We start from the raw sequence: 26,415 nt of genomic DNA, 5'->3' as shown, positions 1-26,415 counted from the left end.
AAAATGTAATCTCTTCAGGCCAAGACTAGAGGACTTTTAATCAATTTTTCGAAATCTACTGAATGGATTTAAACCAACCAAGCAAACAACTTCCTTGAGTAAAGATGTACTCATACGGCAAGTCTGAGTTAAAAAAAGATGTGCTTTTCCATTTTATCTCCCACAGGAAACTTTACTCTTGCACATTTACACCAAACTTGGCATGAAAGTAGAATTTTACTCAGAAAGTGAGCTTTTGCTGATAATGTATACATCTATTGGGTATTTTTTGAGATATAAGATTTTTAAAAAGTTGCTGAGCGGGCTTTAAAGAGTTAACATTTTTGTATGTATATCTGTGCCGTTTCTCATCAACAAAGCTAGAGTTAAAAATAAATAAATCAAGGAATCCGATTTAATAAGAGGTTCTTTTCTCCCGTCTTCACTTTCAGATTAATGATTCAATTTTAGATTAATGATTCCAAAGTTAAAATTGGTACCACGGTTCAGAGTGTTCTGGGTGGCTTCTGCAAAAGAAAAAATTCCCTTGTGCCTTCCAACTCAAGATGCGAAGAATGGCCCCTGTGACCTGAACAAAAAATTAAAAGGGGGCATGGTGGGCACACCCTGACCCGCAAGCCATTGTAGGGAAACCCTCACGAGGCCCCCTCCAAACTGAGTAAGTAAGTAAGTAAATACTTTATTTGATTTGGTTTAAATCATACAAAGAGCGGATTAACCGCTAAAAACACGTAAACACTTGTGATTTAAAATTCATGTATAAGCACTAGTTAGTTAGTAAAATTTCCGTTTAAAACATTTTGATTATTAAAACAAAGGAAATCAAAGGAAAATAATACAGTTAGTGCCTTTTAGTCTTATGGAGTTGATCTGGCTTAAGGAATCTGATTTTTTTACTTATATTTGCTATAAAGTAGATGTCTAAGCATTTTCTGAATCAAGTTCTGTGTCTTTCCTTGCCAACGCTTTTGCAGCTAGTCTTAAAAGCTTTAGTGATTTACATGCCAATTGCACTGTTGATCCTCCTAAACATCTTATTACTGCGGATCTGCATGTCCTTATCTGCTCTTTTTTCAACAACAGTCGCAGCAGTTTTTTCCGTTCGGATAGTAGTGCCGGGCAAATACAGAGTAGGTGGAGCACTGATTCATCTCCATGTCCGCAAAGGCGACAGTCCGTTGAAAACCAGGTGCGTTTCCATTTAGGAGTTACATCTTTAGTGGGATACACTCCCAGTCTCAGTAGAATTAATTGCTGTTTCATTCGGTTTACGAAATGTTCCAGAAGGTATGGTTGGGGCTTTAGCTTTTTATATGTCGGGAGCACCGTCCATGCATTTGTTTTCTTGGACAACGTGGCTTTATCCTGATCGTGGGACATTTGGATGACTGTTTTGTTGACCAATTGTTTAAACTCCGAGTAGGATGGTGTAGTATGCCATGCTTCCTCTAACTTTAAAGCCTCAATCGATTTTTTTAGGAACGAATTAATCGAATTGGTCAATTTTGATTGCTTTTCGACTTCCAGCCAGCAATAATGTACCAGGGAGTCGTCCTCTGCTGCTCGCATTCTCCAATAGTATTTGACAGGTGCTCCCTGTCTTGCCATGGTCTGATTCTTTAGCCCGAATTCAAGTCTTATCCGGTCTTGTGAGATATGGCGCGGGATGTTGAACAGTTTTTTGAAGAGACTAGTTTGGGCGATATTCAAGGATGTTGCGTCCTTAGCATTCAATAGTTCAGAACCGTATGTGATTGCGGGTAAAATTTTTGATGCCACGACCTTTAATAAGTGAGTAGTGGAGCTGTCACTGAGTTTTTTTTGCAAGGTTTTAAATGCAAACAGTAGTTGTTTAGCTTTTGTTTTCCGATGTTCTTGGTGTTGCTTGTAATTAAGATGGCTATCCAAAGTTAATCCCAAATACTTATATGTCTTCTCGCGGTCCAAACTATTGCTGTTAATCGTCCAATTGAATTTTGGTATTTTTTTCTTTGGACTGGAAAAACACATGACCTTTGTTTTTTTAAAGTTTATCTGAGTGAATACACTTTTTTTTAAAAAATCCCTGGATCTGTAGATCCTTTTCTCTTCCTGCAAGACCATTACACCAAAAATGGTGGCGAGGGTCCAAGGTACTCCGACAGGTGCCGTGGACACCATAAAGGTACCATAAATACATGCCTGGGTCCATGAACCCAGGTCATTCTTCTCCGACTCATGCATCACCTATTGAGAATTCGCAGATAGACTTGGAACCACAAATCTCCCAAAGCGCAGCATCAGCTGAAGAAGCTTGCCTTTGGTTCGGTGGTACCCTGGCAAGAAACTTTCCCCGATCCGCCTCGTCATACAGTGAATAGGGTATAAATGCCAGCTGGACATTGCCACCTTTGCTCACTTTGGGGAGGGCTAACTCGAAAACACTGCTCAGAAACAAATCTGCAAAAACAAAACACAAAGGGAAGGGTATGTAAAACATTTAATAAAAAATGAAAAAATACCATAACTCGAAAACACTGCTCAGAAACAAATATGCAAAAACAAAACACAAAGGGAAGGGTCTGAAAAACATTTAAGAAAAAATAAAAATACCACACTCAAAAAACTGGATTGGGTAATCAAATGGCAGGTAAAATAACGGACAAATAAGTAGATTGCTCCTAGAAAAGTTGTGCAACACAAGACTTTTCCAGATTACCTATAACTGAAATGAATAAAACTGAGATGCCAATGACATTTCGGTTTCCAAATGCCGAATGGCCCTGAACAAAATGGCCTCTTCCTAAAAGACTTTAAGAGCAGCCTCTGAGTATGTGAAAGACTGGGTCTGTGATGAGGACACGGATAGGGCGGGGGTGACAGAGCAGGATTAAAAACATTTAAAGCATCTGACATCGAGCGCTGGTGACAGACCCAATTATATCCTGAGAACAGAAATCTTATTCAGCTGAGAGCTAAACCGACGAAAAGCGAGGGATGAAAGGAAATCAGGAAGCACTCACAGGATCTCAATTAACAAAGGCAGCAGGAAGAGGGGCAGTGTTGGGTGGAGAGGAAGGCAGAGGACGCACGCAAATTTGTATCTCCACAGGAAGACGGACAAGACTTACAGGAAGGAGCCGGAAAGCGGGGGTGCGAAGAGAAGCAGCAAAGCACTTTTTCAGCTAAATAAAAAGCTGCAGTTTGCAATCAATGGATATTTAGGCTAGACAATTTCAAGCAGCGCTTGCACAGTCAGTAGGTAGGGCAGAAGCAGAAAACTGGGCTTCTAAAAAAAACAGATACAAGTGATCAGTAACACCCACTTGCTCAAAACGAGTGCCAACTGATCAGAAGGGCGAAACTGTAAGCTCACAAGAAAAGGGTATTCAGGCATAGACTGAGTCCCTATGGCAAGTCTCCTGTGTGTCTGTTCTCGAGAAGCAGCTCAACACTGTAAGTAGTAATAAAAGTTGCCCTTCTCCGAGTCCTCCTTAAATACTGCCCGGTATGTACTGTAACATATGGGGACTCAAGTGTCAAATGTTCATACTACCCGTAACGGTGTATGGCTCCCTAGGGCTCCGCGTTTAGAAACGCGACTGTATACCTCACTGTAAAATGCGAATCGTCTCACGTGAAACATCACACAAAAACACGAGTGATAGCGCATTTCTTGGGCAACGAGTTGTAAACACAACTATAATTTATAAACGGTGGTTCTGTATTCTACCACATTATAACGAGTGCTGTTTGTGAAGCCTCTCCGCAAAATTAGATCTAAACTAATCAAGATGTTCAAACGATAATGACAATGATTGATCAAAAATTGAGAATTCTGCGTTTGACCTTCTTCTAGATTGGGAGCATAAAAAGTGCAAGAAGAAAATAATAAGGACTGGTCCTTCAAAAGAAAAATTCGACCACAGAGCAGTCTGGGAAAGATAAAAATCAGGTAAATGACTCAAGTAAACACCATTGTCAATTTCCACCTATAGTTAAGGATTTAGCTGAGGTGCCTGATATCCCCTTTCCCCATTTTAGACAATATCCAAGACTGCCATTGAGAGTCCTCTGACCGCATTCGATTCTGAGGTCACAACTGGATTTATTTACGAAGTAAGCGGTCATGAATTTAACGTACTGTAATACAATGACAAATGTAAAGAGAGTTGTTCTCTGCAAAATCCAGGGAAATAGGACTCCTGGTTTAGCATTTTTGATAAAGTTGATGTAAGAACATATTATTGAGCAAAGTAGTTGTTGTTTATTATACACGGGTAATCTGTGATGTTTGTAAGGATTTGAAATTCCATAGACATAAAAGTAATGCATTACATTATGTTGTTTTTAGGGGTCACTGCCAAATGCCCACTGTGTTGTCCTGAAGAAGGTCTGAAGGGTTATTACTATAGAAGATCGAAACGTCGACCATAGAGTCCATTTCTCCATCTGTTAAACTATATAAGGGACCTTTAATTTGAGAATAAATAGGTGTCACTTATTGTTTTTATTTCTGGATTGGGCTTGATTTTCAGATGAACTGTAGGAAGAATCGAGTAATTCCTCTTTCATTTGTAAGCATTGTAATCAACGTGAATTGTCGATATGTACCCCATAAATTTTTGATTGACATAAATAAGAAATATTTTTTCAAAAAAAGATTGTCCCGTGTTGCTCATGTTTATTCAGACTATTGCACTTGAATGGTCTCTTTGTCTAATTGATTGTTAGTCAATTTGATTATAACTATATCAGACACCAATTTGATTGAACAGACCACTGTTTTAAATTAAGATGCAAGTCTGATTCTGCAATTATCCACATGAACAAAATCCCTTGCTGGCATTCCCAAATTATATATCGCTTCTCCGAGTCTGGCACCAGGGAGCAGAAGTTGGTGTACCTCCTCAACAAGCAAGCGATGTCCGTCAAAGCAAGTTTCTTCCAGTGACAAACAACTAACCTACTGAAGCTGGGCATCCAAATACTGCACCGGCCATTGCGCCACATGAGCTCCCTTAGTAGTACGCAAGAAAAACTTCTTTGTGAGAGGGCTAGTGAGAATATCAAAACAGTACAGGAGGAAAGGCAGCATTACCATTTTAGATTTTAGATGCGGCAAATGAGCTCCTTGCCGAAAACGGGTGAGTCCTCCAAAAATCTATTTCTGCCTTGAGACACTTTTATGAAATTATGGTCAAGGAGGCCCAGTTGGCCGTGGTATATTCTTTGCCCAAGTAAAGGAAGGAAACACACTTTCATTTGATTGAGCCGCCCCCAGATCCAGACAGGTCGGAGTGGCATTAAGGTGCAGGAGGATTAAGCCAGAGTTTGGTCAATACAGCCCCCAAAGCAGCACCAAACTCCATAAGGGTCTGAGGTATGTCTGTGTGATTGCCCCCCAAATTTCCACAATGTTACTTTTTAACCTCAGGTATTTGGATCTCTGCTGTGGTGTCATACTACCTTATGGAATTTCACCCCTTTATATGCTGTGCTAACACTGGGTTATCAGCTTCAACCCATTGCACCCGCCTTTTAATATAATGCCAGCTGCCCGTGGACAGCTTTGGTAAGGGGCTCTGGGTAGGGCGAGGACGACATGTACAGAGAGTGTTTGTGCAATGCATGTTGCTTTTATGGAATAGAGTGAGCGTGGTGTGTCTGTTGTGTTTTACTGTATGAGGATGGGCTCCTTTTTGGATTTCCTGTGGGTGGAAAGGGAAGAAGATGGAGGATGGAGAAAACCTGCTAGACAGGGATGTAGACTGTAAGAACATTCCTAAGGTCCTTTGAAAAGGACCTGGCTTCTCTGAAAGGAAGGAGGGAGACAGATGTCCCTTTGAAGTGTAAGAACAGTTCATGTTTCAGTCCTGCTTCATGCTTCCTGACATGTTTCTTAAGACAGACTTCGGTAAAAGCCTAGCTCTGTGTTTTTGTTCCTCTGCCTCAGATTCCTGTCAGGGCACACAAAGCGTCACCACTTGTCCTGCCAAATTAGAGAGAATAAAGACTTTACCATGACCAGTTTGGGACCAATAAACCAAAGGCCATCAACTGCCTGACACCAGCCCTCTACAAGGATCTCTGGAATCAACATGTAATGACGCAAAACTAGAAAAATACTGAAACCCAGGCTCCAATGCCTGGATTCTCCCTCACCAGTGCCAGGAACCATACAGTTGTGTGGATGAGAAATACATGAATCGATGTGTTTCAGATGCCGGATCGCTCGCTTTCTTCCAAGGTAGGTACACCCTAGACAAGTCCCCAGCAAGGAGAGCTGTAGATTTCCTACAGAAATTAGAAACTGCCTGCTGTAGACAGGGAATTGCTAAACTCCATTCACAGAGGAGAGCATGCCTTGTGCCGTAATCAGCTCAGCTGCAGGGTGACTAGGTAAATGAGAGAGGACTAGGATCCTGAACCTGCTGGATGTTCTTCACCTTTCTTGAACAAAGACGCAGACTCGCTGTGAAACAAAGAAAGATCATTGCAAGTGTGTCCTGCAGGAGGATGTGGTCTAGAAAAGGAGATCGCAGCTGCGTAGGAAGGACCATCTGGAGCAGCCTCTATGAGATGAGCTGCACTTTAATGCTTTAAACCGCATATAAATCTGTGCTACGAGTGCGCAATCATACACTTTTGAATGAGCTACCCGTGTGGAGACCCGACATTTTTGTCAGACCAGAAGGACCAAAGCACCTAACTACCCACTGGGGCTAACTGCAAATATGCAACGACAAGCCCCCAGACTGCCCAGCGACAGGTAGGAATTCCCTAGTATAAATTCCAAGAACAGCTGTTCCCAGGAGGAGCAGTATCTTCAATAAGGAGCTATAGGGGTTCTAAAGCAGCCAGGTCAACCCCCCACTGAAAGATTCAACACAGCCATATGACCTGAAGCTTTTTCCGGAACAGATCTGTTTGGATTTCGATATGTCTTGCAGCTCCCACAGTTTTGTGTGCGAACTGGGCAGTTAATACACATACTGTCCCCTATCATGAATCCCTGTTCAATTTAATATTCAATTTAATATTCAATTTAATATTCTGTTCCCTCCTAGTGCACCCTATTGTGTAGTGCAATATATAAAAGAAAACACCAGAAAAAATATCAGAAAAATGTGTGAAGAGATATGGAGTGCCTCACGGAAGTAACACAATGGGAGTTCACTGGTAGGTTCTCACAGTGAGCTCAGGTTTTTAACATTAGCACTACCATATCAAAAACAAGAAAAGAAAGATAATGTGCAGTTATAGTGAGAGAAAAGGTGCACCACTGGTAAAGATGCTGGTGCTGCAATTACTAAGAGGTGTCTCCCTAGTGCATACAAGAACTGACCCAAAATAAGGTGGACCTTATGACTTCAGACCACGTTATTTGGAATTAAAAACGAGCTATACCTCCACTGGCTTTGCCTCCTTATTCCATGCCGTGTGGTTGCTCACTTTAAAAGACACTCTGTTGCCTTCTAACTCCTTAGAGGGCTAACATGTTTCATTGCCTTAAATGCTTTGGGCAATTTCGTCAGGGCGAGGGTCAGTATTCACCATACTGCATGTATTTCATATACAGGTAACCGCTCAAATGCCCGACATTGGCATACCGGTGACCCCTTTCTTTGTCACTCAAGCGGTGCAATCCGTACTCTGCTTTCTGTCTGTCAGCCGGATCTCAAAGCGCGCTCTGCTAGTGCCAGAACTTTGAAATGAACTCTTTATGAAGATCTCAGCACATACATGACAAGCTAGCTTGATAAAGCTACAAGTGATTTTCTCAGAGCTCCTAAAAGCACGGTCTCGTCAGAAACACACTTACGCCATTAACAGGACACCAACTGGCACTGCAATTTGCACACAGACAGCCAAAGAGGCACACACTTACCATACTGTTAAGTATTACAATGCTCACAAGTGCATACATCTTTAATCAAAGGTCCCATGCATAACATACAACAAGACTAATTAGAAACTCATTGCGCACACCCATAACAGCACATATGAACCATTCAATTGCGTACAACTGTGTTTACACCACCACCCTCCACTAAAACAACATCCAAAATTAGAACACATTAGGAAAGATGTCTACCATACATCAAACGAGGCGGAAATACTGAATTCACCCAACAGCTCCTGCTACTACCAACTGCCCTGGATACAAACCCGACTAAGAAGCCTGGTGACCCAGAAGATGCGTAAGCTATCGCGAATAGCCTCTTGACTCAAGACGATCCATTCACAACCCTTTAACCACATCGATGCTGATGACGGAACCGCTCCGTCATCAGCCGCGGTGGCGCTGTGCTGATGACGGAGAGGTTCCGTCATGGCCCGCCCGACGCGCCTGCGCAGCGCTGATTTCACGCCTGCGCAGCGCGTTATATTGAGTGGGCGGGGCCATGACGGAACCGCTCCCGTCATCATCACAGCTCACTCGAGGCTGGTGACGGAGCGGTTCCGTCACCAGCGTGTGAGTGCCGTGCGGCCCCCCGCCCCCTTAGCGCTGCGGCGGAATAGCCGCCGCAGCGAAGGTGTTAAATAGGACACACTAATCTAACTCAGTCACACCACTGATATTCTATCATTACATGCTGAGTGCCCCGTGGAACACCCTTAAGAACAATTCGCTGATAACATAGCCTTGTAAAGTCATAGAAAGCTCAGGTCTAATAGGCCAAGGGGCTTGTTTTACAAGGTTACCACCTTGCTAGCTGATCACACTTTATGGACCACATTAAACAGAGCTGCATACAGTGTAGCTTATTCTTGCATTGACGACCCCAACTGTTCCAGAGGTTCACACTTGCCACAACACCCACAAAGTTATTCAGAGCACATCACATTTGCATAGGAAATGTGACTGAAACTGTTTAAGATGTGCATTTCCCGAGCAACGCCAAAAGCCTGATTAGACTGACTGCTACTGCAGTGATAAATCTGTCCTCATCAACATAATCATGGAGAAAGCGGCTTGCTGATTCTGGTGTGCTAGAGCGCCATAGTTCATCAATCTTCGGGAAAATTATGACACCAACTGTTCCTGCAGTGATAAATATGTTTTGAGCACCAGGGCTACAGATAAAGAGAACCAGCTCGACAAAATAAAAGTTCTGCAAAAGTTAATGATGTTATCTGAGACTAGACGGTATACTGCTGCGGTACATATCTTTATAAACTGAGTTATGGTTCTGTCTCAAACGCATAAAGCCACTGAAATTCACCAATTATGGTTACCAACACATCCGTAAATTTAGGCAACCCATCATTGTGTTCTCGCGTTCGCTCTTTTTTTTGTTTCTGTACCGTTGACAAATTGGTGATTTCAGCATGGAGGGCGGCACTGATTATGACATTGATTTTTGTGTGTACTGGTGAATATCAGTGGTTTAGCATGTTTGAGTCTGGGGCAAACTCCATGCCTGGGTACCGTAAACACAAAGCAACGTAGTCTGACTTATGCAGCTCCAATCGGGGTTCGCAGTTCCAAAGCCTTATCACAAACTTCCAATAAGCGGAGCATTGATTGGAGAAGCTTGCATTGCATTTGTGGATCCTTTTAAGGATTCTGGGATTCCGGATACCTAAAACAGAAGTCGATACCAAAAGGGTAAAAGGGTATTCATGTCCCCAATGGAGATCCATGACACCCAAAGGGGATCCGTCAATCCCATGAACATTTATTTTTTAATTTATTGGCACTAAAAGGGTGGCTCTTTGAAGGACTCCCCCCCCCCCCCCCGTAGAATGGTTTAGGGGATAGGATGCCCACCCAGGTCCCTTATTTAGTCTTATCTTTTTATGCAGGGACTGTGCCCCAACTCTTGAAATGGAAGCCGCAAGACTCATTTTTCCCTAGTGTCTTGTCAGTGAGATTACTCAGATCTGTGGTTCCAAATTATTACCAGCAGATTCGAAAGAGACAACGGAGGAAAAGGCTCCCACATCCAATGTGATGGGGTATATTTTTTTTATTTTCTGCGTCATACAGGATTCACAGATCCGAAGCGGTTAGAAGATACAAAAATTATAGCCCTTCAAAGATCTGCAACTTTTTTTTAAAGCTTACAATTCAAAAATATATGTATCAGTTTATACCAAGCCAACAAGAGCATGCTTTCTGAGAAACGTTTTACTTTCAAGCCATGTGTGTGTAAAGTCATTTACTAGCTTGGCTGCACGCATAAGGAAAAGATCAAATGAGAACTAAAATGGGAAAACACCTTTTTTCACACACACCATTCCACTTTAACTTTTTCCCTTGCATGGATATACACAAACATTGGTATGCTAGACCTCAGCTGAGTACCCCAAGAAAGATTGACAAATTTGGTGCAGAGCCACTCATCGGTGTGAAAGCTTATAAGCAAATAAAGAAAATGCCTTTTCAATGGAAAATTTACATAACCACATATATATATATATATATATACATATATATATATATATATACACATATACACATACACACAGGCATACAACATCGCCCGCTGTACACTGTAAAGAATTAGCAAGTCATTGAGGAGTACCGTGACCGCATAGGGGAACGAGGCAGAAGGCAGAGTGCCTCTATACAGATATGGAACTCTGAGGTGACTTTCAATATCCTAATAATATACGGCAGGGGGTACTTTATTCCTTATAAATAGTTTGTCACACCTTCACCCATCCCTCAAACCACTTAATCATTGATGTGTTTCTCTTTCATATGATGAATACAAGTAGAATTTGTACTGCAAAATTAAACACCCCAAAGGGCAGTTAGATATTTGTGGCAAAAAGTTAGTTTCATATAATTCAGATTTAAAAAAAGCTGTAGGGTAGAAATCTGTAGAAACATGAAGAAGCAGTCTAGCTTTGGCATGATTACCTAAAGGTGCACAAAATAAACATGTTATAAATATCTCTTTTCAGCGGATCACTGTTAGTCTAGAAAAACAGAGCACAAGTATAAAAGGCTAGATTTTGTAATCGTTTCTTAAACCGCAACTTTAACGGCACTCCTGGCCTCCCTTTTATCCAGGCGTTCACCAATAATTGTGATAAAACAAAGACCATTGCAGAGAACCAGTGGATTATTCTTATACTGCGGCTGCAGAGTTTACAGACAATTATGGATTTACTGCGTCTGCCAGATACATCTTTGATGTTACAAAAAACGTTTCAGCTGAAACTGATGAAAATAATGCTACCAAATAATATAGCCTTGCCAATAATTTGGTTCTCCGTGCTGCGTAGTCCTAGTAACCCTGACAATGATAAAGGTCTACAGATGGTTTTGGTGGCTGTCATCATGGTCATTGAAGCCATATTTCCAAGAGTAATCTGAAATATTATACATACCTCAAAGTTCCCAGTGAAATAGGAATTGTTTTACCTTCTAATTATGTGCCTGGTATTAGAAAAATGCCAACAAGCCACACAAACAGGAAAATGTATCTATGCTAGACAGTGGCGTAAAGGTAACAAGGACCCCCTGAACAAATTGATATTGTAAGTCCTAGGTCAGGGATTAACAGAGCGAAAGGTAACAACCAAGGCACTTGAGTAACGAATTGATAATATTGATAAAGGATTACACAAAAGGTGAAGGAATGTAAGTAGGTCTGAAGACAAATTTTATTACTATTTCGATTAAAAAGTAAAACACATACAATAATACAATTCATATATATCAAAAAAACTTTAAAAAGGGAGAAGACATTTTTTCATAATCAAATCAATAGAATCAGAAAAAGAGACATTCAAAACATAATTATTAAATCTCAAACAAATTAATTCTCAAACATAAAATGGGAAAACTTTATAAAACTGTGGCATTAACTAATAAATTCTCTACGCGCGTTTCGGCGACCAGCGCCTTCTTCTGGAGTAGCCACGTGTATCCTGTTTGCTAAAAACAAAAAAGGGGGGGGAAAAAAATCCAATTTAAAAATAATACTAACCTATAACTTATTCACAAAAAGTTATCATCTTTAAACAATTTTATAAAACCATTATGTAAATCAACCTACATATTACATCACTTTCATATTCTCAAAACATATACATTTTGTTTTTGCCTCTTCTTAGAGGACCTTCATTTCTTTGTGCATTTCAAACCTAACAAACCCGGGCGGAGGGGGGGGGGGAAAAAGTGAAGATACTGATATTAAAATGAAACTATCATGTATGATGTCGAATATCTTATACGGGGAGAGATGGGCACCCATTCTTCAAAATATACTTACATAAGGAAAACAACAGCGTCACAGGATAAAGTCATCAAATGCAGAATCGTTGCTCTGTACGACAATAATCTGAATATAAGGAATGAGATACCAGAATTCTATAATTAATAAATAAGATGTTTACTGACAAGAGTGTCAGAGAATGATTGCACTGTGTGATCTTTACCTAATAATAATTCAATAAAGTTCGGAAGCCGTAGATAGTTGCTTCAAATTTATAGCCAGGGAATTTGGATTGCTATATCGGATAATAGAAACATATTTTAGACAGTTGGATGGATATTAGATAGGCATCACTACATTAAGCAAAAAGTATAAGGCTGTTTTTTATATAAAAAAAGGGATAGGCAGGTGATTATGGAAGGGTCTAGTACATATAAACATATGATTATTAAATAGGCATCACTACATTTAGCAGAAAAATATAAAGCTGTTTTTTTAAAATTAAAAAGGGATGGGCAGGTGATTAAGGAAGGGACTAGTACATATAGTAGTACCTGATTAAAACCACTATATACCGCAGTATTTTATGTTCTTTGTTGACGGTTCATGTAAAATTAAAAGATCAGTCAGATTCCTATGACAGAAAATAACATGAGGCTGAATAAACTCAGAGTTATGGGCGGTCATCAGTCAAAATAATATATAGGAATGCTTTTAAATAAGCATCTGCTTTTAAATGAGTACCTGATCAAGTGTAATAACGTGCAACACTCGCTCTTCAAAATATTGGTGAAATCTATAAGTAAAGGAACAAGAAATTGCTCACAAAGTCTCAATAATTATAGAGTAAGTCTAAATTTTACCGTGTTAAAAAGAGGCATAGAACATACCTCATAAAATTAGAAAAGGAGTTTCTAGTTCGTAGTTAGCAGAGGAGCCTTCTTGATAAAGAGATCTCCTGTTTGGCAGTGCAATGCTGTGAATAGGAAAAAGATATGGAAAGTTTCAGAGTTTAGCTTGAAACTTCTTAAAATAGCTTCTGGTTGAAAAGCGGCAAAGATATTAAGCGCTTACCGAGTAATTCTGTCCAAAACTGCTGCAAGGTTTGAAGAGCGAGGCGCGGGTTCTCTGGCTTCTCTGATGCGGAGCAACAAGTGAATGGTACACTCGCGGTAAATATAGTGTGCACGGCGCAGTAATTAAAGCGCAAGTGCATACACCTGGGGATGGAAGGAGGTCATGAACAGAGTGGAGGGACTGGTGATCCCGACCCGTTCGTGCACCTCACGATAGAGGATGCAAGTGATGGACAGCGTTGAGGGACTAGCGCCCTCTATGTTAGACATTAAGAACGGACTGTCAGGTAAACAGTCGGATTTCTAAACGCATGTGAATAGAAGGTAATGAGTAAAATAGAAGGACTAGTAATCCCTACAAATCCATTCACCTCGAGGGGTTACAAGCTGGTAATAAGCAGCTTCAACAAAATATGTTTAACCCAAACTAAAGTTAAAAAACGGACTGTCAAATAAACAGTCAGAATCATGAACTAGTTATAAGCCAAGTACAACAGACTGAAAATAATTAGTAAAAGTCACGGCACGGTAGTACATAACCTAAAAGGAGTGCCATCTCGGAAATTATTTGAGAAGGGAAAAACCACTTATTATTAAACAAAACAACTTGTGGGGGGAATAAAGTGTCTTATCTATATATTTATTTCGTCATCCAAAGTCTAAATGGAAGGAGGGTTTAGATGTTGACATAACCAAAGAAACTTTGGGATTTATGTCTATACAATCATTTATTCACTAGTGCATGATAATAATCATATTAAGTAATATTTTATTTATTTTGTCCTGTTACAGATTAATTTATTGCAAATTAATTCATTCCAAACTAGATGTTACTAATATCAAGCAACAAATATTTCCTTCTAACTGTCATGTGAAAAGGAGGCTATTCTTATAGGTGTTTTCACTTCAAGGTGGTAAAATTAATGCCGAATTCAAATGATCCCAACGTTTTTGGGCTTAAAGCAAATATAGGTAGACTAGCAAATCGCATTTTCCCAAGGGAGGTCACTGTTAAGACCTCGTCGAAATGTATCAAAAGTAAAAATCCAGTATACCTCCCTTTTCCTTCTTATTGCAGATCCACCCTTGGAATCTGGTGTTTGAATTTTTTCCAGTACACGCCATCTTATATCTTCTGGGCTGTGATTTAGGTCTAGAAAATGCTTGACCATAGGTGCAACCATTTTCTTTGTTCTGATAGCAGAACGATGTTCGGTCAGACGCGTTTGTATCATTCTTGAGGTTTCCCCTATATAACCTAGTTGACAGGGGCATTGTATAAAGTAAATGACGTTACTGGATTTACAATTCCACATTTCTTGTGCTTTAGTGGTATGTCCATTACAGCTAAATTCCTCGCCTGTAATGATACCTTTACAAGATAAACAGGAGGAGCATGGAAAAGTTCCTTTAATCGGGTTATTAGTTAGGATGGATCTTTGTACAGTTTTCGAATGGTCATGACAATTGGGAAATCGAGAATGCACAACAAAATCCTTAATATTTTTTAGGACAGTTAGAAGGAAATATTTGTTGCTTGATATTAGTAACATCTAGTTTGGAATGAATTAATTTGCAATAAATTAATCTGTAACAGGACAAAATAAATAAAATATTACTTAATACGATTATTATCATGCACTAGTGAATAAATGATTGTATAGACATAAATCCCAAAGTTTCTTTGGTTATGTCAACATCTAAACCCTCCTTCCATTTAGACTTTGGATGACGAAATAAATATATAGATAAGACACTTTATTCCCCCCACAAGTTGTTTTGTTTAATAATAAGTGGTTTTTCCCTTCTCAAATAATTTCCGAGATGGCACTCCTTTTAGGTTATGTACTACCGTGCCGTGACTTTTACTAATTATTTTCAGTCTGTTGTACTTGGCTTATAACTAGTTCATGATTCTGACTGTTTATTTGACAGTCCGTTTTTTAACTTTAGTTTGGGTTAAACATATTTTGTTGAAGCTGCTTATTACCAGCTTGTAACCCCTCGAGGTGAATGGATTTGTAGGGATTACTAGTCCTTCTATTTTACTCATTACCTTCTATTCACATGCGTTTAGAAATCCGACTGTTTACCTGACAGTCCGTTCTTAATGTCTAACATAGAGGGCGCTAGTCCCTCAACGCTGTCCATCACTTGCATCCTCTATCGTGAGGTGCACGAACGGGTCGGGATCACCAGTCCCTCCACTCTGTTCATGACCTCCTTCCATCCCCAGGTGTATGCACTTGCGCTTTAATTACTGCGCCGTGCACACTATATTTACCGCGAGTGTACCATTCACTTGTTGCTCCGCATCAGAGAAGCCAGAGAACCCGCGCCTCGCTCTTCAAACCTTGCAGCAGTTTTGGACAGAATTACTCGGTAAGCGCTTAATATCTTTGCCGCTTTTCAACCAGAAGCTATTTTAAGAAGTTTCAAGCTAAACTCTGAAACTTTCCATATCTTTTTCCTATTCACAGCATTGCACTGCCAAACAGGAGATCTCTTTATCAAGAAGGCTCCTCTGCTAACTACGAACTAGAAACTCCTTTTCTAATTTTATGAGGTATGTTCTATGCCTCTTTTTAACACGGTAAAATTTAGACTTACTCTATAATTATTGAGACTTTGTGAGCAATTTCTTGTTCCTTTACTTATAGATTTCACCAATATTTTGAAGAGCGAGTGTTGCACGTTATTACACTTGATCAGGTACTCATTTAAAAGCAGATGCTTATTTAAAAGCATTCCTATATATTATTTTGACTGATGACCGCCCATAACTCTGAGTTTATTCAGCCTCATGTTATTTTCTGTCATAGGAATCTGACTGATCTTTTAATTTTACATGAACCGTCAACAAAGAACATAAAATACTGCGGTATATAGTGGTTTTAATCAGGTACTACTATATGTACTAGTCCCTTCCTTAATCACCTGCCCATCCCTTTTTAATTTTAAAAAAACAGCTTTATATTTTTCTGCTAAATGTAGTGATGCCTATTTAATAATCATATGTTTATATGTACTAGACCCTTCCATAATCACCTGCCTATCCCTTTTTTTATATAAAAAACAGCCTTATACTTTTTGCTTAATGTAGTGATGCCTATCTAATATCCATCCAACTGTCTAAAATATGTTTCTATTATCCGATATAGCAATCCAAATTCCCTGGCTATAAATTTGAAGCAACTATCTACGGCTTCCGAACTTTATTGAATTATTATTAGGTAAAGATCACACAGTGCAATCATTCTCTGACACTCTTGTCAGTAAACATCTTATTTATTAATTATAGAATTCTGGTATCTCATTCCTTATATTCAGATTATTGTCGTACAGAGCAACGATTCTGCATTTGATGACTTTATCCTGTGACGCTGTTGTTTTCCTTATGTAAGTATATTTTGAAGAATGGGTGCCCATCTCTCCCCGTATAAGATATTCGACATCATACATGATAGTTTCATTTTAATATCAGTATCTTCACTTTTCCCCCCCCCCCCTCCGCCCGGGTTTGTTAGGTTTGAAATGCACAAAGAAATGAAGGTCCTCTAAGAAGAGGCAAAAACAAAATGTATATGTTTTGAGAATATGAAAGTGATGTAATATGTAGGTTGATTTACATAATGGTTTTATAAAATTGTTTAAAGATGATAACTTTTTGTGAATAAGTTATAGGTTAGTATTATTTTTAAATTGGATTTTTTTCCCCCCCCTTTTTTGTTTTTAGCAAACAGGATACACGTGGCTACTCCAGAAGAAGGCGCTGGTCGCCGAAACGCGCGTAGAGAATTTATTAGTTAATGCCACAGTTTTATAAAGTTTTCCCATTTTATGTTTGAGAATTAATTTGTTTGAGATTTAATAATTATGTTTTGAATGTCTCTTTTTCTGATTCTATTGATTTGATTATGAAAAAATGTCTTCTCCCTTTTTAAAGTTTTTTTGATATATATGAATTGTATTATTGTATGTGTTTTACTTTTTAATCGAAATAGTAATAAAATTTGTCTTCAGACCTACTTACATTCCTTCACCTTTTGTGTAATCCTTTATCAATATTATCAATTCGTTACTCAAGTGCCTTGGTTGTTACCTTTCGCTCTGTTAATCCCTGACCTAGGACTTACAATATCAATTTGTTCAGGGGGTCCTTGTTACCTTTACGCCATTTCCCACAGCTTGCCTGTGTAGGGCTGTTCTAACCTTTTTTAATTGACAGTACAAGTATTGTTTATTATTGAACCCTTGTTTGTAATTCATTTTCTTTGTGCATCTCTTTTCTAGCGTAAACCCCTATTCATTTTATTTCCCCCCCTTTCCCCCCCCCCCTTTTATCACATCCACTACCTCCAGAATGGCTTTGCAAAAAACCTTTGGTTTCAGTGATGAAGACTTTGCTACATTAGTAGGCATATCTGTCCCCTTTGGTAGCCGTCCTAATAATTCAAGTCACAATAATGATGACATCAAGAAACTTTTAGATCTTAAAAAGAAATTGAAACGCATAGAAGCCCATGGAGAGTTCATGTTGGCATACCTCCGTTTAGGAATTATCCCAATGGGCCTACGTGTACGAAATATACCTGGCCTATTTGTACATTATAAAAGCTTCCTAGAAAAGTGGAGCATGATTGCCAGCAGATGTTCACGTGATTTAATGATGTTGATCATAGAAACAGCAAAAGTATTAGCAGCAGAGGTTAGACTAGAAATAGAGGATTTAGAAGATAAAATTAAAAGGTTAGGAGACATAGATGAGGCAATGAAAGGGATAGAGGAATGCAACAAGGAACTCGAGTCCTTCTCCAATTATTTAGAAAAGCGGAAGAATGACAAACTCCTAAAAGATAAGAGATTTGGCACAATAGAAAATACCTACCCATACCTGAATGTTGATTTTTATCAGCACAATCACTACCCAGAAGAGAATAAAAATCAACAACAGCGTGTCAAAACCTTTTCAGACACTACAGACTCTGAAAATGAGAACAATGAACCTTACTATGAGCCAGATGTTGGCTATAATCCTAATCAAGGAAGACGTAATTTACGGCAACCTTTTTTAGGGAATCGCGGGATGGGCAGAGGACGTCCGAGAGTTCACTTTCAACCACACAACAGGGGGAATTATCAGCCCCAACACCATCACCAGCAGGAGGAGCCCCAATTTGTCCGCGAAACAAGGAGCAGACAATATTGGAAACAGGGAGTCTAATCCCTGTTTTCAATTTAACAACATCGGATTTAGATGACTCCCACATTAAATTGCTCTCAAAAGGTCTTTCCTTTGTGCCTCATTCATCAGTTAATTTGTTTGAATTACATCGTGATGTTATTTCCTTTTTCAGAAAGATTCGTTTGAAAAAATATTTTGCCTCCTGTCCTCTAGAAGAGTACACAAATGCTGATATACAAACTAGTCTCAGTCTCCCTTCCACTTTTAGCCCTGCACTAGAACAACTGGGCCCTGAGGTAGCCACTTTTGAATTGGTAGTTTTAAAAAAACTGGATCAAGCCCTCCGTTTTATACCAAAACCCATTTACAATTTAAGTAAAGATGAACATCAAGCTCTAAATTCCCTTTCACAAAATAAAAACCTTACTATAAAAGGCTGCGATAAAGGTGGAGGCATCGCTATCATTGACTCCAAACTATATGAAACTAAAATGTTAGAGATGCTACAAGATCTCTCTTTTTATAGCCCTGTACAATCTTACTCCACGTTGACAATCTCAAAAGATATACGAGCCTTGACTGACCAAGCCCGTGACAATGGGCACATATCAAATAAAGAATATGATTACCTGAATTTCAATCAAGGTAAATTAGCCTGTGTGTATGGCCTACCCAAAATACACAAGGATTCAAACAACCCTCCGTATCGTCCTATAGTCTCTACTATAGGAACTGTGACAGAACCACTGTCGAAATACGTGGACAATTATCTTCGTCCCCATATTCCTAAAATAAAATCATATGTACGAGACACTGGTCACATGATTTCCAAAATAGAGGGCCTCACTTTTAATTCTGCATGTGACTTACTAGTCACCATGGACGTAGAGTCCTTGTATAGTAATATACCAATCTCAGGAGCTTTAGAAACTACCGCCTGGTTCATTGAAGAACATCACATAGAGTGTCCGTCTACTTTTTTACTGGCATGTCTAAAAATCGTGCTCACTGAAAATATTTTTGGATTTGGATCCCATATTTATCGCCAAACTAAGGGAGTAAGTATGGGGGCTTCAGTTGCTCCCTCGGTCGCCAATATCTATATGGCGGCCTTTGAAAGCAAATACATACAGAATGAAATTGCCCCATTCTTTGAATCCATCTCCCATTGGTCCAGATATATAGACGACATCTTTTTTATCTGGACCGATGGGAGAGAATCCCTCAATGAATTTATATCCTGGATCAATGAAGCAGACACTAACCTGCGATTTACCACACATGTGAGTTCAGATCAAGTTGAATTTCTGGACATACTGATAAAGACTGATCAAAATAAACTTAAGGTGGATCTCCATGTGAAACTAACAGCTAGGAACACTCTCCTACATTATAGGAGTTTTCATCCTAGAACACAAAAGGACAGTATTCCCTTCTCGCAATTTTTGCGGGTAAGACGTAACTGTACGGACCTTGCGGACTTCGATAAGCAGGCCGCGATCATGAGATCCAAATTTTTGGAGAGGGGTTACCCTCACCGGCTGGTAAGGAACTCCTACAAGAGGGCTAGATATTATGACCGTGACCATCTTCTAAGAGAAAAATCGACTGACAGTAACAAACAATTGGTCTGCATCACCAAGCATTCCACCATTAATGCTAAGGTGAAACAGATCATTAGCTCAAACTGGCATATACTTAATAGTAATTGCACAGCACAAACAAAACTAGAGAAGCCACTGTTCGCCTATAGACGAAATAAAAATATTAAGGATTTTGTTGTGCATTCTCGATTTCCCAATTGTCATGACCATTCGAAAACTGTACAAAGATCCATCCTAACTAATAACCCGATTAAAGGAACTTTTCCATGCTCCTCCTGTTTATCTTGTAAAGGTATCATTACAGGCGAGGAATTTAGCTGTAATGGACATACCACTAAAGCACAAGAAATGTGGAATTGTAAATCCAGTAACGTCATTTACTTTATACAATGCCCCTGTCAACTAGGTTATATAGGGGAAACCTCAAGAATGATACAAACGCGTCTGACCGAACATCGTTCTGCTATCAGAACAAAGAAAATGGTTGCACCTATGGTCAAGCATTTTCTAGACCTAAATCACAGCCCAGAAGATATAAGATGGCGTGTACTGGAAAAAATTCAAACACCAGATTCCAAGGGTGGATCTGCAATAAGAAGGAAAAGGGAGGTATACTGGATTTTTACTTTTGATACATTTCGACGAGGTCTTAACAGTGACCTCCCTTGGGAAAATGCGATTTGCTAGTCTACCTATATTTGCTTTAAGCCCAAAAACGTTGGGATCATTTGAATTCGGCATTAATTTTACCACCTTGAAGTGAAAACACCTATAAGAATAGCCTCCTTTTCACATGACAGTTAGAAGGAAATATTTGTTGCTTGATATTAGTAACATCTAGTTTGGAATGAATTAATTTGCAATAAATTAATCTGTAACAGGACAAAATAAATAAAATATTACTTAATATGATTATTATCATGCACTAGTGAATAAATGATTGTATAGACATAAATCCCAAAGTTTCTTTGGTTATGTCAACATCTAAACCCTCCTTCCATTTAGACTTTGGATGACGAAATAAATATATAGATAAGACACTTTATTCCCCCCACAAGTTGTTTTGTTTAATAATAAGTGGTTTTTCCCTTCTCAAATAATTTCCGAGATGGCACTCCTTTTAGGTTATGTACTACCGTGCCGTGACTTTTACTAATTATTTTCAGTCTGTTGTACTTGGCTTATAACTAGTTCATGATTCTGACTGTTTATTTGACAGTCCGTTTTTTAACTTTAGTTTGGGTTAAACATATTTTGTTGAAGCTGCTTATTACCAGCTTGTAACCCCTCGAGGTGAATGGATTTGTAGGGATTACTAGTCCTTCTATTTTACTCATTACCTTCTATTCACATGCGTTTAGAAATCCGACTGTTTACCTGACAGTCCGTTCTTAATGTCTAACATAGAGGGCGCTAGTCCCTCAACGCTGTCCATCACTTGCATCCTCTATCGTGAGGTGCACGAACGGGTCGGGATCACCAGTCCCTCCACTCTGTTCATGACCTCCTTCCATCCCCAGGTGTATGCACTTGCGCTTTAATTACTGCGCCGTGCACACTATATTTACCGCGAGTGTACCATTCACTTGTTGCTCCGCATCAGAGAAGCCAGAGAACCCGCGCCTCGCTCTTCAAACCTTGCAGCAGTTTTGGACAGAATTACTCGGTAAGCGCTTAATATCTTTGCCGCTTTTCAACCAGAAGCTATTTTAAGAAGTTTCAAGCTAAACTCTGAAACTTTCCATATCTTTTTCCTATTCACAGCATTGCACTGCCAAACAGGAGATCTCTTTATCAAGAAGGCTCCTCTGCTAACTACGAACTAGAAACTCCTTTTCTAATTTTATGAGGTATGTTCTATGCCTCTTTTTAACACGGTAAAATTTAGACTTACTCTATAATTATTGAGACTTTGTGAGCAATTTCTTGTTCCTTTACTTATAGATTTCACCAATATTTTGAAGAGCGAGTGTTGCACGTTATTACACTTGATCAGGTACTCATTTAAAAGCAGATGCTTATTTAAAAGCATTCCTATATATTATTTTGACTGATGACCGCCCATAACTCTGAGTTTATTCAGCCTCATGTTATTTTCTGTCATAGGAATCTGACTGATCTTTTAATTTTACATGAACCGTCAACAAAGAACATAAAATACTGCGGTATATAGTGGTTTTAATCAGGTACTACTATATGTACTAGTCCCTTCCTTAATCACCTGCCCATCCCTTTTTAATTTTAAAAAAACAGCTTTATATTTTTCTGCTAAATGTAGTGATGCCTATTTAATAATCATATGTTTATATGTACTAGACCCTTCCATAATCACCTGCCTATCCCTTTTTTTATATAAAAAACAGCTTATACTTTTTGCTTAATGTAGTGATGCCTATCTAATATCCATCCAACTGTCTAAAATATGTTTCTATTATCCGATATAGCAATCCAAATTCCCTGGCTATAAATTTGAAGCAACTATCTACGGCTTCCGAACTTTATTGAATTATTATTAGGTAAAGATCACACAGTGCAATCATTCTCTGACACTCTTGTCAGTAAACATCTTATTTATTAATTATAGAATTCTGGTATCTCATTCCTTATATTCAGATTATTGTCGTACAGAGCAACGATTCTGCATTTGATGACTTTATCCTGTGACGCTGTTGTTTTCCTTATGTAAGTATATTTTGAAGAATGGGTGCCCATCTCTCCCCGTATAAGATATTCGACATCATACATGATAGTTTCATTTTAATATCAGTATCTTCACTTTTTCCCCCCCCCCCTCCGCCCGGGTTTGTTAGGTTTGAAATGCACAAAGAAATGAAGGTCCTCTAAGAAGAGGCAAAAACAAAATGTATATGTTTTGAGAATATGAAAGTGATGTAATATGTAGGTTGATTTACATAATGGTTTTATAAAATTGTTTAAAGATGATAACTTTTTGTGAATAAGTTATAGGTTAGTATTATTTTTAAATTGGATTTTTTTCCCCCCCCTTTTTTGTTTTTAGCAAACAGGATACACGTGGCTACTCCAGAAGAAGGCGCTGGTCGCCGAAACGCGCGTAGAGAATTTATTAGTTAATGCCACAGTTTTATAAAGTTTTCCCATTTTATGTTTGAGAATTAATTTGTTTGAGATTTAATAATTATGTTTTGAATGTCTCTTTTTCTGATTCTATTGATTTGATTATGAAAAAATGTCTTCTCCCTTTTTAAAGTTTTTTTGATATATATGAATTGTATTATTGTATGTGTTTTACTTTTTAATCGAAATAGTAATAAAATTTGTCTTCAGACCTACTTACATTCCTTCACCTTTTGTGTAATCCTTTATCAATATTATCAATTCGTTACTCAAGTGCCTTGGTTGTTACCTTTCGCTCTATGCTAGACAGTGACACTAGGATACGAAGGGTAGGGAATGCGCATAATACCATAAATTTGCCAAAGGACTGTCCCCTTGTGGTCACAATTAGTCTTCGAACCGTAACAACCCTGTGTCACAGTCCATTAGAGTGGAAGTCTATCTTGTCAATAGGTGAGATACAGCGAGGTCGCAGGGACCCATCCCCAATTACCACTTCCCTTCCACCAACACTGGTCATGTTAGATTTCAGGAACAAAAGACGCGCCGAGGGCTAACATTGACTAGGTTATCTCTTACCCGTTGAGCCTGGGCAGGTTCTAGGAGAATCAGAGCAAACAGTCCTAGACACACTTCTTCATGCTGGGAGGGTCCTTTACAAACCTAAAATGGGAGAAAACAAAATAGATCTTAATCTTAAATCATACACGAAAGCAACTGCACACATCAGATTGGCTTAAAGGAGTATTTGCTTCAAGTAAAATTCAGAGGGGAGGAGGAATGGGGTAAGGCTGGCAGATGAAAAACACAGAAACAGAGCGAGATGATGGGAGACAGAGGAAGGCGTGACCTTTACTGAGCACCGAGTGCTGTCGCAGACTCTGAACGCCGTGGCTCAGATACACAGTCTTTAAAGAATTGGAAAGCAAGGCGATGCAATCCTTCAATTTAAAATCCATCGTTCCAGCCGAAGGCCACGGGAACAGGGGCCTTTGAACCAAGAGCAAAGTCACCTGCCAGAATGAACAAGCATTGGCAAAGCCAATAGGTCTCAGCTACGTAAGAGCTACTGGTTTTGCCAATTTGTTTTAGTCATGTAGTACACAAGCATGGCTGATGTTCAGCATGGCTAAAAGTTAGTGCTGTAGAGTGGAGTGTGGGAGAGTGGGGTTGGGGGAGAGTGGGGTTGGGGGAGAGTGGGGTTGGGGGAGAGTGGGGTAGAGGGTGAGTGGGGTAGAGGGTGAGTGGGGTAGAGGGTGAGTGGGGTAGAGGGTGAGTGGGGTAGGAGTAGGGTGGCCTAGGAGTGGGGGGGTGACTTAGAAGGGGGGGTGGCGTAGGAGTAGGGGGTGGCGCAGAGTCTGAGGGTGGTGTGGGATGGCGCAGAGTGGGGAGGCGCAGAATGGCATACAGTGGAGTGGAGTAGAGTGGCATACAGTAGAGTACAGTACAGTGGAATACTGTGGTGCAGAAAGACGTATCATGGAGAGGCATCAAGTGGAGCTGAGTGTTGTAGAGTGAAGCGGAATAGAGTATGCATGGTGTGCTATGGCGCTGACATACATACATTAGCACAGACATACAGTTTTAGTGATAAACTATACAACGCACAAACAATAACGATGGAAATTCGCATCACCTAGTGTACTGATTGGTTTTGATCCTATTCAAATATTGGTTTCTTCCACACTTCCGAATTACAATAATTTATGCTTGATTTGTGCTATCTAATTCTGATATATTCTGAAATATTTGTACAGTTCTTTTAAAGGCATTTACATTTTGATATCCGACAGTCTTTTTACATTCCCGTACCCAGTAAGATTATCACATAAATCCTCACACTTGGCAGTGCAGAAAGAAAGGTAAACACCAACCCCCCCCTAGGAGACAGAACCTAACATTTGACCTCGGTCTTTGAATGCACTGAAAATGTGGCAAGATAAAAACAAAATGTAAAGGCCCATTTATTGCTCGCAACTGCAGAATGATTATTTTGGGGGGTTTCAGACCCCATCTTCCAACTCCCCTACTTCCAGTGCCTATGGCATGGGCACACAATTGACGCAGGGGATTGATTACGTTATGTTATTAGCAAAGAGCACTGACCAAAATAAACATGCTTGTACACAGAGTATTGTTCCTCAGGCATCTGGCAGTGGCAGAGACAAGTAGAATCAGTTAAGCAGAAAGACAGGAGGCAGGAAACCTTTTCAAAGAAATGCAGCATTTTACTTCTACGAACTACTATACAGGAGACAGCTCAAAGCACATGAGCTCTCCTGGAGGAGAGCCTCACGAAAAAGAAAAAAAGAGAGTTCCTAGAGTCAGCACAAGTGAAAGAATACATGGGGCAAGTCAGAGAGTTGGTAGACCGGCTATGCACCACAGGAGGGACAAAGATATGCAGGATAGCCTAAACAAATAAAGCCAGAAAACTGAAAGCAAGCAACTGTGAGTTGCAAGGTTGTAGGACGGAACAACTCCCTAAACCATGTGTGCCTTAACAACACGGTCTTAACAATGACCGGGTCTTTACAACGCATGCCTTTACAACGAATTTCGTTGTAAAGACATGACTGGTAATTGGCGATTGGCCCGCCCCATCGTGAGCCCTAAACCCTGGCCCCCAGCCCTGCAATTTATTGGCCCAGCCCTAAAAACTACCCGATCCCCTACCGTGACCCCAACACCCTGCCCTGAACCCTAAAATTGGTTCCCTGCCCTGAAAACGACTCCTACCCCCCTGCACTCTAAAACTCAGCACCCAGCCCTACAAACTACCCAGACCCCAGAAGGGTAATGTCTGTGGGCAGGCAAGTAGGAAATGTGGAAGTATGCATCCTGCAAGTTCATTGCTACCATCCAGTCTCCCAGCTGTTAGGGTGCAGGTCTAGAATAGGACAAAGGCCTCTGTCCTTTTTGGACACTAGAAAGTAGCTGGAATAACCACCACTACCTGGAGGAGCAAAGAGATGTGATCCTCAATCAGCCTGTCGTAAATGGGTGGCATGGGTGGAGAGGTAGTCACACAATGGAGGGAGTAGCTCTTTCGGAAAATCTGGAGAGCCCAGTCGTTGGAAGCTATAGGCCTTCAGAGGGAAAACTAAAAAGGTTTGGAGGCTGTGGCTGCCAGGGGGGGGCCTCTGGCTACCTGAACCCACAAGGTCTATAGGTACAGCAGCTTCGGCCACGCAAGGACTGTGAAGCTTGCGTGCCATGGTGGCTGGGCGGTTAAGAACTAGAGATGGAAGCCCCTTCTGTGGCCATGAGAGGAGAGAAAAAACTGAGGTTGTCGA

At 39.9% G+C, this 26,415-nt stretch overlaps 1 protein-coding gene across 1 annotated transcript in view; it reads right to left on the bottom strand.

Moving 5' to 3' along the window:
- Positions 1–26,415, bottom strand: part of INTS3 (integrator complex subunit 3) — a 649,525-nt gene that overhangs the window by 463,476 nt on the left and 159,634 nt on the right. Inside the window, exon 3 of the mRNA XM_078670092.1 lies at positions 23,699–23,782. Within this exon, the coding sequence (XP_078526218.1) occupies positions 23,699–23,782 (84 nt within the window). The remainder of the gene's footprint in view (positions 1–23,698; positions 23,783–26,415) is intronic.

This window comes from Lissotriton helveticus, chromosome 12 (assembly GCF_964261635.1).
Source record: "Lissotriton helveticus chromosome 12, aLisHel1.1, whole genome shotgun sequence".
Taxonomy (NCBI): Eukaryota; Metazoa; Chordata; class Amphibia; order Caudata; family Salamandridae; genus Lissotriton; species Lissotriton helveticus.
Note: the sequence above shows the minus strand (reverse complement) of the source record. Positions and strands in the feature narration are given on the sequence as shown.